An 18,205-nucleotide genomic window follows, 5' to 3' on the forward strand; every position below is an offset into this window, starting at 1 on the left:
GAGACCTGGAGGAGGGAGTGGGACCACAAAGGCAGCAGGAGCAGCTGCCTGACGCTTCCCTGACCGAGGCCTCTCAGCCCGGGATGTCCTAGGTGAGGCGGGTCCTCTTCGGGACACCTGAGCAAGCAGATCCTCCGGGCTGGCCCCTGGTTTCCTCACAGCTGCAATGGTGTGAATGAGGCTCCGACTTCCAGCTGACTGTTGGCTCAAAGCATCCACCAAGAAGGGGAAACAACAGGTCTTCAGGCCTCTCCATGACCTCTGTCCATGTGATCAGGCGCTGCCTCCTTGCATCCTCCACAGTCAGATAATGACTGACCTGGGCTTATCAGCCCAACCTCCGGTTGCCTCCACATACAATGTCACATATGGGTTGCGAAACAACTGCCTAGTTCCCCAGAAGACTGTCTGTTCCAACTCCCAAGGCCCAGATGGCTGCTCTGGCCAGCCTGGGAAATGTCAGCCCCCGGGGGAATCTGACCTGCGGTCAGTGTTCTGAGGGCACTTCCAGAAATGGCTCCATTTCTGAAAAAAAAAAAAAGACCGTCTTTGGTGGTAGCAAACCTGCATCCTGGGCTCAGAACTGACAGCGCCTCGGAGTCTGTTCTTGGGCAATCTCTAATGGTACAGTGATCACAGCTTATCCTTCCGGGGCCTTCAAGCCTTCAGTGGGAGCTCCTTAATTTGACAAATATTTACTGAGTTTCTACTATGTGCCAGCTACTGTTCTAGGCACAAAGAGAGACAGTAGTAAACATTAAAAAAGCAAACAACAACAACAACCCACAAAAATCAAAACCCAAATTCCTGCCCTTATAGTGCTTACATTCGACTAAGGGTGTTCACTTCACAGAGGACACATAGACAAATGTACTACAACGCTGGTGGTGACAAGGGCTTTGCAGAAAAATACAGAAGGATAGAAGCTAGTAAACAAGACAGGGAGACGGAGAAAATATTATTCTCTTTAGAAGTAATGTTTGAGTAAAGATCTGAAGGAAGTATGAGAGGGAACGACATGGATATCTGGAGAAAAGATACACCAAGCAGAAGAAAAGCAAGTGCAAAGGTCCTGAGGCAACAATGTGTGTAACCTGTGGGGAATGGCAAAAGGCCAGTGTGGCTGGAGTCCAGTGATAGGGAGAGTGTGTTGAACATGCAGGAGTGCCTTTTGTCAGTGTATGTGTGTGTGTTTGGGAGAGAAACAGAGAGAAAGGAGAGAGAGAGAAACTTAGAGACTGTTTCCTTTCTTTCTTTTACCTCCCCCGCCCCATCTTGGCATCCTCAAGATTAAGAGGGGAAAAACACAGATGATTAAATGATTTAAATGTGCAAGTGAAATAACACCTCAGTGAGCACATTATGCAAATCTATGCAATTAACATCACAAATGAGGTGAAGCCACCAAGGCCAGGGAACTAATTTCTCTGGGGGCTCTGGCTCCATTCTTACCCCTCCCTGCCTGCCAGAAACTTCTCTGGGAGAACAGAAGAGGAGCGAGGGGATGCCCTGGGCCCTGGGTGTGTGCACCGTGGGACTTCACCTGCATTAGATTCCCCAGGCACCCCACACCTGTCAGAAGAGGTGACAGTTACTGCCCTATTTCTAGGAAGAGGAAATTGAAGCATAGAGAGAAGGAGATTAGGTCCCAGGCCTCCTGGGGGGTAAACGCAAGAGGTTTTTGTGGAGAATTTTCCTATTTGTCCCTCAGGAGGTTTGAGTTTCCGGGGTGGTGGGGGCGCTGCAGATTCTCCAGGCGTTTAAAGAAGGTGAAGTTTCTGGAAAGAGCCAAGAGAGTCATGCTCTAGGCTTTGTGGACCATACTGGATCGTGCCCTTGTGGTGTAAGCGGGCACGGTCGGGTGTGGTTGTGTTACAGTAAAGCCCGCTTACAAAACAGGCCGTGGCCCCACGTGAAGGCTCTCCTGGGCTTGTCACTCTAAGGCATCTGGTTTAGTCGGAACCTCCCCGGCCATGGAGCAGGGAGCCGCCGGACACCGTGTGACCCTGAACCAGTCCCTGGTCCCTCTGAATCTGCTTCTTCTTTTTTTCTTTTTCTTTTAAAGAATTTATTTCTTTATTTGAGAGAGAGACAGTGAGAGAGAACAGGAGCGAGGAGAAGGTCAGAGGGAGAAGCAGACTTCCCATGGAGCTGGGAGCCCGATATGTGACTCCATCCCAGGACTCCAGGATCATGACCTGAGCCGAAGGCAGTCGTCCAACCAACCGAGCCCCCTGAATCTGCTTCTTTACCTGAGCAATGAGCAGACATCCTAGGGGAGGGGGCAGCCCTCTGCAAAGCACTGTGTTCAGCACTATCTCTGCACTACAAACCACTCAGCAGTGGGTCCGTCACATAAAACGACCATTTCCTGAGGCTCCTGGGTTCTGTGGGTCAGGATTTCAGATCTAGCCCCATTAGGGACAGTTTGTCCTGATCTGTGATGTCAGCTGGGAATACTTGAATGCTGACTCAATGGCTGGAATCTGGAATTACCCAGAAGCAATCTGCACTTGCAGATCTAGCCATCAAGTGTAGCTGTCAGTGGGGGCTCAGGGAGGCTCTGGCCAGAAACCTCTATGTGGCCTTTCCCGGTGGCCTCTCTGTGTGGACTAGCTGCGGTTTCCTCACGGCATGGTGGCTGGCTTCCAAGAGAGCAAAGTGGAGGTTCATTTTTATGACTTCGCTTTGGAAGCCACGGAGCACCCCTTTGGCCACGCTCGGCGGGTCAAAAGAGTCACAAAGGGGAGGGACTATAGACAACCTCCTAGCCCCCCACTCCAGGAAGGAAAGTCAGAGGGATAGCTCCATGGGCGATGTCATGGTCATCTTTGGGAAACACAGTCTGCCACATACACGTGATGTGGCATCTGGGCCCGGGATCTCTTTCTCTGCTTCCAGGCAGCCCCAGCCCTGTCACCGGAAGCCCATTCTCCTCTGACCCCTCCCTCGGACCCAACTAAGACTTCTCCAGTCAAACTCAAGCCCATGATCCATCCTGGATCTCCTTCCAGAGCTGATCCTTGGGCTCTTCCTGCAGAGGGAAAAGTGGTTAAGCTTTTTTCTTACAAACAATGCAGGAAACAAAAGCAACCCCCCCACCCCACCCCCCACACACATCCGCCCTATGACCCTGGCATTTGCAGGAGGGTTGGCCAAACAGATAGGGAAATGTTGAGACAAAACCAGCTGGGAAATGCCTTCTCCAGCCAGAGGACACAATTCTGTGTTGAGGGCTGGAGCGGGGAGCGGGGAGCGGGGCTCCTGGCCTGGCCTGGAGAGCAGAGACTCTCAGACAGCGATTGGTCAAAATAGGGCCTCTGAATAGGGCCCGGAGCAAGGCAAGGTCACTGTGGTTCTGAGCTGCCTTCAGAGGGGGAAAGGATCATGGAAATCTGGGTCCCTGAGATTCTGGGGAAAGACGTGAGAGTCAGGCCAGCCCCCAGTTAGATAAACAACAGCTCCCTGGAATCAGATCTAGTAGATTCCCACCTTCTAGTCTGCTGGGGTCTGATCCTCCCTCCAGCATTGGGAGAAGCATCTGGGGGGCTCAGAGAAGGGGAAGGGCTCCCCGTACATCAGCAACAGAGCTGAGACTTGAACCCGGGCTCTGTGTCCTTCCACTGAGGTGGCCAAGCCGAGGCCTCTTAGGGCTCAGAATCTCTTATAAATGGATATGATTATAAATAATAACGTGAACTCCCATTCATGGAACCCCCAGGCGGAGCGCTACATGCCCCTCATTACCCAATCCCATGACAGTGCCGGAGGGTTAGGGGTTCTTCCTGACACTCCCGTCTTCTAGAGGAGGCAATGTGACTGACACAGGAAAGAGATGGTTGAGACGGGTGAGCCCCTGAGCCCAGCACCCACGCCCTCAGAGAGAGGGAAGTGGCCCGCTCTGACCTTGCTGGGCACTCGGGCGTAGTCCAGGCCCTTGCTCAGACACTTTGGCACTTCCTGCCCCAGGGTCATTAGCAACTAGAACCGCCAACACCCCCAGCTAGATGAGGCTATGTTAACAGGAGTTCCTGGGGGAGGAGGTGGTGTGGAACCAGGTGGCCCCTCCAGGCATCCCACTTCCGGCCATCCTATCTCGACCTCTTGGCAATTCGAGCCAGGATAATTGTCCCCATTTTAACAGATAGGCAAACTGAGGTCCAGAGAGAAAATCAGGGCACCCCTCTTCTGGATAGTTGAGGGTGGCAGGGGAGGGAGCAGAAGCTGCAGCCGGATCTTTGCGACATCCTGCCCACGTGGCTCCTTCCCCAGCGTGAGTAGGATGCCTAGGAATGATAGAAGAACAGAGGAGCCCCCAGCTCCTTCCCTGCAGACTTCAACTGATCAGATAGTTCCCATGACTCATCTCCACATCCCCACAGCCCCGGAGGCTGCTCTGGCTTCAGCCTTCCTACCAGTCCTGGGCAGTGAGGTAGCCACCAGGCCTGCCCCTCCCCTCCCCCACTCCTGGGATAGCATTGTCCTCCGAGGAAAGGCACCAGATGGGTGGGGCGATCATGTAATTTACTATCCAAACCAGAACACTTTGGGGAGCTATTAATAATTATGTGGGGAAAGGAGGCATTAACCTAGACTGTCTAAGACTTAATTAAAGTATTAAGTCTGACACAGAAGCACCGGCCACAAACTGGGGCGAAAGAGTTCATAGCAAGATATTTTTGAGAACACCTCAAGTCATACAGCGTGCCTGGGGATGGGGAGTTCAAATCTGCGTGCAGAGCTTTAGAGCACACCCTCTGAAATAAGACTGTCTGGGTTCACATCCTGGTTCGACTTCTTGAGGGCTGTTTGAGCTCAGGCCTTTTACCTAACCTCCCTGACCCTGGGTTTTCTCATCCATAAGATCAACCCACCCCCAAAGGACTGTTGTGAAGATGAACTCAGATAACATGCAGGTAAATCATCCATAACAATTTTGGCATAGATTACATGCTCAGAAAGTAAGAGGCCATTGTTGTATTATATGAATTTTATTGTTATTAACTAATGAGGCCAGGAACTGAAAGGAGTGGAGCTCAAGGTCTCGGATAGGGCCCTGCCCTATGCACAGTCCTGTGGGAATGAAGGCTTGAAGGACAGACCCAGAGCTGTGGAATTCGGAGATGTAGGAGGGCCTTTCTGACTTCGATGTGGGCATCACAGTGGGCTTCCTGGAGGAGGTGGCCCCTGGGCAGGGTCGCAGTCCAGATTCTTTGGAAGATTAAGGCCATAGGTCCTGTTTCTAAAGAGCTTCTGATGTCCGTTTGTCCCCATAGGAGCACCCAAAAAGATAGTTCACTGAAGTTCTGCTTTTTCTCTTCATGACAACTTCCATGCCGTATTAGAGATGTCAAGTATCAGAGTCTTTTCCCTCAAAAGTTCTTTTTGGGGTCCTTGGGCTCACATTTCATCAGCCTAATGTTTTGTCCCGGTTGCAAGCAACACAAGGCCCTAGAGCCAGCTGGAATGGAGCTCAAGAGAAAGAGTCTGGGCTCGCACAGCGGGGTGAAAGCGGGAAGCAGGTGAGCAGCCTGGCCTCGGAGGAGGGCTGGTGACTGGACCTGGGCCTAGGGCCCTCGCCGCCTCTGGGCCTCTCAGAGCTGGCTCTGGGCCCCTCAGTTGTAGTCACCGCCACCGAGGACTACTTTCCTGCCTTCTAGGGACACGTGACTCAGCGGCCTGCTGCCCTTCAAGTTATACAACACGCTCGATTCAGAACCTGCCCAGCATCTCGGATTCCCAAATTCAAGTCCTGGGGAAAGGCTCACTGGCGAGCTTGGGTCACATGTCTACTCCTCATCCAACTGGCTTCAGCAGCCCAGGCCCCAGGATTAGCAGGTTGGACTTCTGCTCTCAGAAGAGGAAGAAGGCTTTTGCAGGAGGAGTACACAGCCTGGGCAGAAGGCGTAGAGCTGGGGCAGCAGAGGCTTTGTGTGGAGGACACGGAGGGGCCGAGTTTGCATCAGCCTGGCTGTGGCTGGTTGAGGGGTGGCTGCTTCAGCCGCATTCCTGCGTCTGGGCTCAGTGGCCCTGACGTGGCCCAGAAAGGGAAGTCACCAGTGAATCAGCAACAGAACCAAAGCTCAAAGCCGGTTCCTCCCAACCCAGGCTTGAGTGTCTGGGGTGTGTGCGTTGGAGGGTGGGGGCGGAATGTGGGTAGAGGAGCAGGGAGAATGAAATCAAGAAATAACAGGCTTCACAGGAGCGATAATGACATTTTAACTTGAAAATTGCAAGGAGACAGGGCTGCGGAGGCGTATGCAAATTTCCATGCAGATGAGATGCAAATGAGCCTGCCTACTCTTGCCTGGCGCACCTGGATGTGGCTTGGTGACAAATCCTAACGGGCACCGCATGGCTGTGTGATTGATTATCAAGGCCAGCTGGGATGACAACTGCACTCCCTCCTTGCCCCCCACCTCCCCTGGAGCTGGGGGAGAGACCAGACTGTTTCTAGAGCGCCCTCTGACAGCAGACCCTGAGATGTGGCCGTACCTAGTTCCGGGACCCCAAATGTGGGGTACCGCTATTACTTTTATCGGCGCCAGCCTCCGTGGCAGACATCGTTAATCAACCGTTGAATTCTTCTTACTGAGTCAGCGGTGTGCTCTAGGCAGTCCCTACTAATTGATCAAAGTTGGCATTCATTCATTCATTCATTCATTCATCTAACAAATCTTGTGGAGTTCCTTCCCTGCGCCGAGGATATGTTGAACCGAGACTTTCAGTTCCTGCTATCCTGAAACTCACAGTTTAGAAAGGGATATGAGCATTAATAAAATATTACAAAACGGCAATTGAGATAGTGCTGTGATAGAGAAGTGCCTGGTTTTAAGACTTGTCCTCAGTGGCCAGGAAAGGCCCACCCTATGGCTGATATCTGAAGCATAAGGACTTAACCAATTGAAAAAGAAGGAGAAGAACATTCCAGGCCCTGACACAAGGAAGAACTTCTAAGCAGACATTGTCAACACTATACCTCCATTCCCATTCCGTATGATCGCTTTTTGTCTCTTTGCATCCCTTCTGTGACTTAAAAAAAAAAAGAAAAGAAAAGAAAGCTTTATTGAGGTATAATTCATATACCATACAATTCACCCAAAGTGTACAATCCAATAGTTCTTTATTGTACTCACAGATATACATAGTCAATTTCGGAACATCTTCATGACCTCCGAAAGGAACCTTTTCCTCCTCAAGGATTCATACCCTCCCACCCCACATGTTCAGCCCTAAGCAACCACTAAATTACTTTCTGTCTCTACTGATTTGCCTGTTCGGGACATTTCATATAAATGGAGTCATGTAACATATAATTTCTCCTGACTGCCTTCTTTTCCTTAACCTGAAGCTTCATCCCCGTGTAGCATGGATCAGTTCTTTTCCCTTTAGAAATTTTTTATCGTGATAAAAGGTATATAACATAAAATTTGCCATTTTAACTATTTTCAAGCGTACAATTCAGTGGCTTTAATTCCATTCACAAGGTGCAGTCATCACCACTATCTCCGTTTGCATCCCCCCGAACGGAAACTCTGTATGCATTAAAAAATAATTCCCCATTCCCTCTTCCTCCCAGACCCTGGGAATTTTTTTTTTTTTCCCCAGAGTAGACTCCATGCCCAGCACAGAGCCCAACATGGGGCTTGAACTCAGGACCCTGAGATCAAGACCTGAGCTGTTATCCAGAGTCAGATGTTCGACCAGCTGAGGCACCCATGTACCCCAGGCCCCATAACTTCTCACATACCTTATGTTTTTATGAATTTGCTTATGCTAGATATTTCGTAGAACAGAATCATACAATATTGGTCCTGTTTGTCTGGCTTATTTCACTTAACATACTGTTCTCAAGGATCATCCATGTCATAGCAGACATCAGAGCTTCATTCCTTTTATGGATGGATAATTTTCCGTCTTATGGACATACTATGTTTCTCCATTTATCTGTTGGTGGACACTTTGATTGTTTCCACTTTTTAGCTCTTATGAATGATGCTGCCGTGGGCATTGGTATACAAGTACCTGGCTGGGTCCCTATTTTCATTTCTTTGGGGTGTACACCGAGGAGTGGAATTGCTGGGTCATTTTATGTTGAGCCTTTAGAGGAATGCTCGAACTTTTCCACAGTAGTTGCATCATTTTACATTCCCGTCAGCAACACAAGGGCGTCAATTTCACTATGCCTTTACCAACATTTGTGATTTTCTGCTTTTTGGATGAGAGTCGTCCTAATAGGCATGAGATGATATTTTACTGTTTTTGATTTGCATTTCCCTAATGACTAATTATGTTGAGCATCTTTTCACATGTTCGCTGGCCATTTGTATATCTTTGGAGACATGTCTGTTTAATTTCTTTACCCATTTTAAAATTGGGTTGTTTATCTTTTGTTGTTCTTGTAGTTCTTCATAGATTTTATTATATATATATATATATATATATATATATATATATATATATTTATTTTTTATTTTTTTTTAGAGAGAGAGAATGTATGCAAGAGCCAGGGGTGGGAGGGCAGAGGGAGAGAGAGACTTTTAGGCAGGTTCCATGCCCAACACAAAGTCCAACATGAGGCTTGAGCTCATGACCCTGAGATCATGACCTGAGCGAAAATCAAGAGTTGATCGCTTAACCAACTGAGCTGCCCAAGCACCCCTGTAGTCCTTCACATATGTTAGATATTAAACCCTCAATATATATATGATTTGCAAATATTTTCTCCCATTCTGTAAGTTGGCTTTTTTCACTTTCCTAATAATGTCCTTTGATGTACAAAAGTTTTCATCCAGATAAAGTCAAACCTACCAATTTTTACTTTGTTTGCTCATATTTGAGCATCATATCTAAAAATCCACGGTGAAATCCAAGCTCATGAGGATTTACTCCTAAGTTTTCTTTTGAGAGTTTAATAGTTTTGGCTCTTACTTCTGGGTCATTGATCCACTTCCAGTTCATTTTTATATGGTGTGAAGTAGAGGTCCAACTTCCTTCTCTGACATGCAGAAATCTAGTTGTCCCAGTACTGCTTGCTGAATGGACTTGGCACCCTTGTTGAAAACCAATTGCCCGTAGATATATGGACTTATTTCTGGACTCTCAATTTTATTCCATCTGTCTGGATGTCTGTCTTTATGGCAATGCCATATTGTTTTGATTACTGTAGGTTTGTAGTAAGTTTTGAAATTGGGAACTGTGGGTTCTCCATCTTTGTCCTCTTTTTTTTTTTTTTTTTTCCCAAGTTGTTTTGGCTATTTGGGGCTGCTTGGAATTCAACCTGAATTTGAGGATCAGTTTTTCCATTTTTGCAAAAAAAAAAAAGGCTGTTGGAATTTTGATACAGATTACATTGAATCTGTAGATTGCTTTGGGTAGCGTTGACATTTTAACAATGTTAAATCTTCCTGTCTATGTACCTGAGATGTCTTTCCATGTTTTTAGGTCTTCTTTAATTTTTTCAGCAGTGTTTTAAAGTTTGCAGTGTATAAGTCTTTCACTTCCTTGGTTAAATTTATCCTTAGCTTTTATACTTTTAGATGCTATTGTAAATGGAATTGATTTCTTTTTTTTTTTTTAAGATTTATTTATTTATTTCAGAGAGAGGGAGAGTCGGGGTGGGGAGGAAGGAGGGAGAAGAGATAAGGTGGAGAGAGATAATCCTGAAGCAGACTTCCCACTGAGCGCAGAGTCTGATGCGGGGCTCAATCCCAGGACCCTGAGATCATGACCTGAGCCAAAATCAAGAGCTGACTGCTTAACCAGGTAAGTCACCTAGGTACCCTAATTTTCTGTTCAGATTATCCGTTGCTGATATATAAAAACACAGCTGATTTTTGTGTGTTGATCTTATATCCTGCAAATGTTAGCTCTAGTAGTTTTCTTGTGGGTTAGTTGGAATTTTCTGTATACAGGGTTATGTCATCTGTGAATAGAGGCCATTTTACTTCCTTTCCAATTTGGATCCCTTTTATTTCTTTTTCTTGTCTAATTGCTCTGGCTACAACCTCCAGTACAATGTTGAATAGTGCTGGTGAAAGCAGGCATCCTTGTCTTTTTCCTGATCTTCGGGGGAAAGCTTTCACTCTTGTACCGTTGAGTTTAATGTTGTGGGTTTTTCATAAATGCCATTTAGCAAGTTGAGTAATTTCCTCTCTCTGCCTGGTTTTATGACTATCTTTTATCATGAAAAGGTGTTTGATTTTGTCAAATGCCTTTCTGCATCAGAATGGTTATGTGGGTTTTTAACTTTCATTCTATTAATATGATATATTTCATTGATTTATTTCTTATGCTTAACTACCCTTGCATTCCTGAAGTGAATCTCAATTGGTCATGCTGTATAATCTTTTTTAATATATTGTTTGGTTTGCTAGTATTTTGTTGAGGATTTTTTATGTATATTCATAAGGTATATTGGTCTGTAATTTTCTTTTCTTGGGATGTCTTTTTTTTTTTTTTAAGATTTATTTGTTTATTTGACAGAGAAAGAGACAGCAAGAGCGGGAACACAAGCTGGGGGAGTGAGAGAGGAAGAAGCAGGCTTCCTGCCAAGGAGGGAGCTCGCCTGATGCAGGGCTCGATCCCAGGGCTCTGGGATCATGTCCTGAGCCTAAGGCAGATGCTTAATGACTGAACCACCCAGGCGCCCCACTTGGGATGTCTTTATCTGGTTCTGGTAATAGAACAGTGTTGGCTTCATAGGATAAGTTAGGAAGTGACTTCATTCATTTTTTTACAGCTAACTAATGTCCCATTGTTTGAATACACCACATTTTGTTTATCCATTCATTTGTTGATCAATATTTGGGTTGCTTCTACCTTTTGGTTATTATTAATAATTAATTCTAAATATTCATGTACTAATTTTTGCATGGACCCAGGTTTTCATTTCCCTTGGCTATCTTCCTCACAATGGAATTGCTGGGTCATATGGTATCTTCATGTTTAACCATTTAAGGACCTGGCAAACTGTTTTCTAAAGTAGCTGTGCCATTTTACGCTCCCACCAGCAGTGTATGAGGCTTCTAATTTCTCTACATCCTCGCCAACACTTGCTTTATTTGACTTTTTGATTCTATCCCTCCTAGTGGACGTGAGGTGGTCCCTCACTATTGTTTGGATTTGCATTTTCCTGATGGCTAATGACGTTGAGCATCTTTTTGTCTGTTTATTGGCATTTTTGTGTATCTTCTTTGGAGAAATGCTTATTCAGATCTTTTGCCCATTTTAAAATTATTTTATTATTATTATTATTATTACTATTTAGTTGTGAGCGCTTCCTACGTATTCTTTATACTCAATATTATCCTCATGGGACTGTACCTGCAAAGACTTCCAAAGACTGCCCTCGGGCTCCTGGGCCCTGCTTTGAGTAGCACCCTTTTGCAGAAAGCCCCATAGGCCTTGGCAGTATAAAATGCCCTGCAGGGTCCCCGTGTCACCAGGCAGAGGCTGACACTTGGTTTACAACTGCGCCTTGGCCTCCTTCCCTTTCTGTCCTGATTGCCTTTCAACAACTCATCTGCACCTGACCCTCATCTCCAGGTCTGCTTTTAAGGGAACTTGACCTTAGAAAGAGTTTGGAATGGTGGAGGAACCGAAATTGCAGTGTTGCCAGAAGTCAGAGAGAATGCGGAGATTGGGGGGGATGGTGAGGCTAAAGCCGTAGGCAGAGGCCTGACCACACAGAGCTTTGTGCATCACTGCGAGGGGTGGGTCTTTATCTGGAGAGCCACGGAGGGGTCACTGAGTGGTGTGAACCATGGCTGGACCTTATCTGACATTTTGTGAAAGTGCCTCTAGGTTCTGCGTGAAAGACACATGAAAGGGGCCCGAGTGGCTGCAGGGAGACCGTGGAGGAGACACAGGACAGCTGTCCAGGGGATCCAGGGGAGAGAGGGTGGAAGCTGGGATGAAGATAGGGAGTGTGGAGGGAGAGAGAAATGAAGGTTAGAGAGAGATAGGCAGGTGGATTTCCAGGCTATGGGGAAGTTCAAGGACAACTGGCGGGTTTCCAGCCTGAGCACTGGAGAGGTGCTCAGTGCACAGAGAGGGCGGTGGAATTGGGAGGGCAGAGCGGGAGTTCCATATGTGAGATGACACCAATTTACCATCAGCTGCTGGTCCCATCCCATTTCACAGTTGGAGCAAGTGAGGCCTGAGGAGTGCAGGGGTTCACCCAGGGTCCCTCATCACGCTCCGAACAGAAGGCGATGGGACTTTGGGAGTCCTGTTGCCTACCCAGAACACTTATTTCCAGAGGCCCCACTGGCTCCAGCCTCAGAAAGCCAGTTCTTTAGGTGGAAGGTTGTTAGGGTGGGGTTTTGAGGCTGATGGATTTATTCCAGGCTGGAGGCCAGTACACAGTCCCCAGAGGACAGAATGTCCCTGTTTTATGAGGGCAGCCTGTGCCCTGACTCCGACCAGCCACCCTGTCCGGGTCTGGCAGGCTAACTTGAGGGCAGGAGGGTGGGGGGGGGTGCCCACATCAGAGTGGCCGACAAGTTGGAGGCTTATCTGCGCTCCCAAATTTGCCATTAATCAGACCAGGGTCCAGATCCTGAGCTTTCCCCTCTTTGTCCTGTGACCCCTTTCCTTGTCATCTGAACTTGGTTAGGGCACCTCCTCTCGCCCGTCTTTATTCAGTCTTCTCATTTGTAACATGGGGACATCCCAAAGTATGACTTTTGTGCCCTCAGGATTGTAAGAGAACAGATGGATAAAAAAGTACCTTGTAAACTGTCAAGTGCCTTAACTTCTATTTCGGCTCAGTCTTACCTCTGCACCAAGCCACTGCCCAATGGGTTTCTAAGGCTTTGCTCCCTGACCAGACAGTCACCCCTCTGGAGAGGGAAAGAGGTCTGGGAGTTCGGGGATGCAGAGATCTTATCACTCTGGCCCGGGAGCCTTGATAAACCCATTGTGCTGGTGGAAAAACTGAGAGGTGGCCCTCTGCTCAGAGTCCTTAGGCTGTTAAGCTTAGCTTCAAAGGCAGGGCTCTCTGACTCTAAAGATGAGAAAATTCCTTATTCATTTAGTGACCTGATTGGACAGATAAGCCAGAGGGGAAGCAACCTGCCCAGCGTCATGTGGGCAGTCAGCAGCAGCGGGTAAATGCCGCTGGAGGTCCCTGCCTCTCGGGCCTTGCCCCTTCCACCACCTCGTGCCCACCAACCCCTCAAGCACGAGAAAGGAGCTCCCATCATGGTGAGCTAGACGCAGTCATGTCACTGGCAGACTTTCCACCAGCACGGAGGGACCCTGCACCTCCACTCCCCAGAGCGGCCTCTGAGGGGCTGAGGCTTGGCTGACACATAGCTCTGTGGTCACCTGTGGGGCGTCTCCTGGGGGAGACCACACGCCACAACCCCACCATGGGCAGGTTAGGGCAGAAGTCAATCAAAAAACTAATTAAGAAGTCCACACAATTCAAAGAGCAGGACGTTCTTTTGGAATCTCTTGGTGGCCTCTGGAGAAATTTCTTCCTTGATCGGCTGGATAGTGAAAGCATGGGCTGGCCGGGGTGGTGCCAGAGTACAATGCTGATGCTAGATACCACTCCTCAAGCACTTAGTATGCTCCAGGCACCTTTCCCAGCACTTTCCACATCAGAACTCATTTAGCACTGACAGCGAAGCTTGAGATCTGATTATCCTCATTGTATGGGGAAGGAAACCAAGGCACAGAAAGGTAGCATCACTTGGCCAAGGATGCACAGGTCTTGAGGCACAGAGCCCGGGCGGAAATTTGGTCTGTCCAGCTCCTGAGCCATGCGACTGACCACTTTGCCACACTGGCTCGCGGGCTACGGGAGACCGGAGGTGCCTCGCCCAGAGGACCAAGACCAGCCCAGCAGAGGCGGCTGGGGTACACAGCAGCGGCCAGGCTCAGCACGATTTCTGAGGGGACAAAGCGTGTGGCCTGTGCAGAAGCAGCAATCCGCCCAAACTGTCCCAAGATGAGTCCAAAATGTCAGCGTGGCCCCAAGTCCTGACTCTGCCACTTGCCGTGTGGCACTTCAAATGTCTGTTTCCTCCTCATTAAGATGGACTGAACTTGGTATTGGCCCCACAGGACTGTTGTGAAGGATCCAGGGAGCCCTGGAAAGCGTCTACTGTGCTTAGTCCCGAGGTAGGCACAAAGAAATTGCAGACGAAATGTTAGCTATTACTATTATTATTTATTATTTGCATATGTCATTATTCATCATTAGATTTCATTTCTGCATCCCCTCTCCCCACCATGCACTGCTGGATGTAGACGGGGTGTTGGGGGTTGGCTCTTTTTAGAGACAGAGGGATGCACAAGATGGCTTTGGGGAGCCCTCCCTTGTAAGGATTCTGGAACCATCCATCCCCCTCCCCATCCCCCCTCTTCCCTTGCAGCGTCTGTATTCTCGTCTCTCCAAAGTTAGTTTCCATCCTTGCACCCCAGGTGCCCTGGCTCCCTGCCTGTGGTCCCCACTGGTTGGATGCTGTTGCTATAGCAACAGCATTTCAAGAGCCTTCAGCCCCCCTCTGAGGCGACAGGCATGGATGGAGGTGGGCTCAGCAACTGCCTCCTGCATCCTCTGGCCAGTGTGGACGGAAGGCAGGAGAGTGGAACGTAAGAATGAAAGCTGGCCTGGGCTGGGGGGGCCAGCCCCGCTCGGACCCCAGCTCCAAGCGTTGCCCCACCATACCCCACCTCGCCTTGTCACAGGAGACACACCTGAGCTCTTGATTACAAAGGCAGATTCTAGCCCTGCCTTGGCTCCCAGGCCCTGATTTTAATTATCTGGGTGGGACCCCCTAGGAAGCTGCCTTTGATCAGCTCTGCTCAAGGCTCTGAGGCAGACAGGCCACAGAGCACATGTGAAAAAAATCTGGAGTCCTAGAAGATTGCTGAAGCCATCTTGGGCATTGAGGTTTGTGTTACTTTCTTTGCTGAGCCGTCTCCAAAGAAACACTCACCTTGTCCCCCTATGCATGCTCCAGTCCCGCCTCCCTCTCTTTCCAGAGCTGAGCTGAGTACCCACCCTCTGCCCAGAGTCAGGAAAATTCCAGGGCCAAGCCCCCAGAGGCCACCTTGTTAATGCATTCTAGATGGAGATGGGGGGGTTCACCCTTTCCCAGCAAAATGACCTTCAGTGGAGGTGCTAGCCAGGGTTACTCAGGGTGATGTGAAAGCCTGGCAGTCTTCTAGATACTCAAGAAGAGGGGTGCCTGGGTGGCTCAGTGGGTTAAGCCCTGCTTTCGGCTCAGGTCATGATCTCAGGGTCCTGGGATCAAGCCCCGTACTGGGCTCTCTGTTCAGCAGGGAGCCTGCTTCTCTCTCTCTCTCTCTGCCTGCCTCTCTGCCTACTTGTGACCTCTCTCTGTGTGTGTCAAATAAATAAATAGAATCTTTAGATACTCGAGAAGCAACAGGCAGGGCTAGGTAGAGAGAGATAGGTAAGGAGCTACATGATTAGGCTCACAGAAATTCCAGAAATGCTGAGGCCTAACAAAACCAGAAATAAGGGAACAAAGCAGACGACCCTGCCCTAGGCGTCAGAGGTGGGGAATCTTTTTATGACAGTCACATTGTGACCAGCAAAGAATAACTTGACCCCAAAGAAGAAGTAGGCTATTCAAGATGTTATCACCGGTCCTTACTCAAACCAAGACAGCACAAGAATGATAAGGCCACAGGGCCCCGATCAGTCCTAAATAAAAGAGTGTCAATGGGGACCCACATCGGCCTCCCTGTCAGGACCCCTCTCACTCCCGAGATTCCTTTGTCTGTGTTCTTGTTTAGTAAAACTCCACCTCATTACTCACTCTCCTTTGTCCCCAAAATTCATTCTTCAACTCCGTGGGACAAGAACTTCACTCCCCCGCTTCGCTGTGAGATCAGAGGGGCCCGTCCCCCTGCTGGATGGAGATGTGGTCTCCCCGCTCTCACCCACCCCAACCACCAGCACGAGGCTAAGACACTGGGCACTAGTAGCGTTGCCTAAAGCAGGGCAAGTGGGGTGGGGACCTGGGGTGGGGGGAGTGGAATTCATAGAGTCTGAAATGGGTAGGGGGGAGAGAAGACAGAACATCAGAGGGGGAGAGGGTTTTCTCTGGAGCTCCCAGGGAGAGGACCAGACCAGGAACCCTGGAGGGTGAGAGGATGGCCTTGTCGGTGGGAGGAGACCTTGAGAGCGAGCGAGCAAGAGAGCGAGCTTTCCCTGCCCTTCCTCCTTCTGGGATTCACTTTACCCCAGGCCCGCCCAGAGAATAAACCCGTCAGCCAGCACGGATTCACTTGACCACACACCCTTTATTCCTCCCACTCACCTCCCTTCTCCTCCACCACTGGTTCCTGAAATCACAGCCAAATAAACAGGCACCGGGATCCCCGTCCCGGATCAGAAGCTGAGCCCGAATCCCCCCCACTTCTGGCAACGAGGTCCCGTGGGCCCCCAGGGGCACCTTATGCACCCCTGCACTCCCGGTGGGTGTCTGGCTTGCCTGAGACTAAGACCTCTGAAAGGGTCTGTACCAACAGCTCTTTCCACCACGGGCCCCGGGGGTTGTGGAGTCGGTCCTGGGCTCCACCGTGTCCTGCTTTGCCCTCCATTCTCACTATTCTGATGGTGAGTCACGTCTTTCTAGAAGTTTCTGGGGCAGGGGAACAGGTTCAGCTTCTTCCCCTCTCCCAGCGTGGGTCAAACACACAGTGAGTGCTCACGAGCCCCAGCCGGGGCTCCCTCCTGTCGCTGGGCCCCTCCCCAGCCAGCCTGGAGGCCTGGTGCCATTGGTGGAGGTCCTAGTTAGAGGGAGGCAGGGGGACTCGTCTGGGGTGAGTCCTCCAGAGACGTCTGTGAGTCTGTCCCCTCCGAGGAGAAGCTGCCCCCAGTAGGCTGGGGGGTCTTGCTCTGCCTGAGGAGTCGCTGCCGGGAGAAGAGGGGGTCAAAGGGCTCAGGGGCTGGAAACCAAAAGGGCTCCTGGGGGCCTTTGCCTTCTTCAGCCTCTACGGCCCGACCAGCTTCCTGGGGCAGAAAGCCCACCTTCACATTTCTGTTCTGTCCCTCTCTGTGGGCCCGAGGCCAGCAGGGATTTGGTAAATGGTCCAGGCCCGGTAAGTCCGAAGGGGGCAGGCCCCACCTTCCTCTGGAAGCAACATCTCCATTCGGACCCTGGCCCTTGGGAGCTGCCCTTCTGACTTCCGGGGGTGCTGAGCGGGCCTTGGGCCCCTCTGGGCATGGGCAGTGGGCCAGGGCCTTCTTCAGAAGGGTCTGGATCTCCTCGTGCCTCACCCGGGCCTCCTCCCACAGGTCCTGGCCCAGGCCCTCCTGGCTCAGGGAGGCCACCTGCAGCCCCATGGCCGTGAGCTTCTCTGCAGGGAACTCCAAGGCCAGGCGCTGCCGGTAGCGGTCGAGGCGGCGCTGGTCCCTGGGGCTGGCCCTCTGGGCCTTGCCCAGCCTGAGCTGCCTCATCAGGTCCTGGCAGTCTGTGTGAAACCAGGTCATCTGGGGGCGACAAGAGAGGAAGTTGGGGTTCAGTCTAGGAGCAGGACATAGGATAGGGAGGCCCGTCTCCAAGCAGAGAGGAAGTACGGTTGGGATGAAGTCATAAGAAGCACCCAGTCAATGCCCTGGTTTCCTGTGCGTGGCCCTGAATGTCTCTGCTGCCAGCGAAGACAACGGGTCCCCTCTCTTCCCTGAGGTAAACACACCTGCCATCAGCTAACGGGCCTCAGCCCCCTTTGAAGCCTCAGGCATGGTCTCCTCCCCTCGGGGGCCCACAAAGACTCACCCCTTGCTGGGGCTCTGCCTTTCCTTCTCAAGAAAGGGAAGTGGTACTAGCGGATCATTCGGGTTCTCGGATGGTGGAAACACTGTCTTCACCCATTCTGAGTGGCACGGAGGGAGGCATCTCATGGGTATTTATTGAGCACCGACTGTTTGCCAAGCTCTGGGTAGCTCATGTATGATTGCACTGAATAGTACCAGCAGCCCATTTCACAGAGGGGGAAACCAAGGCTCAGACACATGAAATCACTTGCCCCAGGTCACGCGGCAAATCAGGAGGGACCTGGGACTTGAACTCAGATGCGTCCAGCTTTCCACAGATTTCTCTCTCAAGCCCGTCCTTGCACGAAGGAAACTGTTCCAGCAAGGGCAGTGCCCACACACTCACCAGCGAGACCACCAGCTGACCCAAGCCCAGGGTGGGGGTGTCCATTCCGCTGG

The 18,205-nt window shown here is 50.1% G+C and overlaps 1 protein-coding gene across 3 annotated transcripts in view; it reads right to left on the reverse strand.

Annotated features, from left to right (window-relative positions):
* Window positions 1-5,047: 5,047 nt before the first annotated feature.
* KIAA1755 overlaps window positions 5,048-18,205 on the reverse strand; it is a 49,578-nt gene continuing 36,420 nt past the window's right edge. For 2 of the 3 annotated variants that reach the window (XM_082746311.1, XM_082746310.1), the window contains one exon: window positions 14,163-17,482. In XM_082746311.1, the coding sequence (XP_082602437.1) occupies window positions 16,784-17,482 (699 nt within the window). In that variant the 3' untranslated portion in view covers window positions 14,163-16,783. Of the gene's footprint in view, window positions 6,740-14,162; window positions 17,483-18,205 lie in introns of those variants that run through there. The other variant, XM_082746312.1, reaches the window with a different exon arrangement.

The sequence above is a fragment of the Mustela nivalis genome, assembly GCF_964662115.1.
Source record: "Mustela nivalis genome assembly, chromosome: 8".
In the NCBI taxonomy this organism is placed as follows: Eukaryota; Metazoa; Chordata; class Mammalia; order Carnivora; family Mustelidae; genus Mustela; species Mustela nivalis.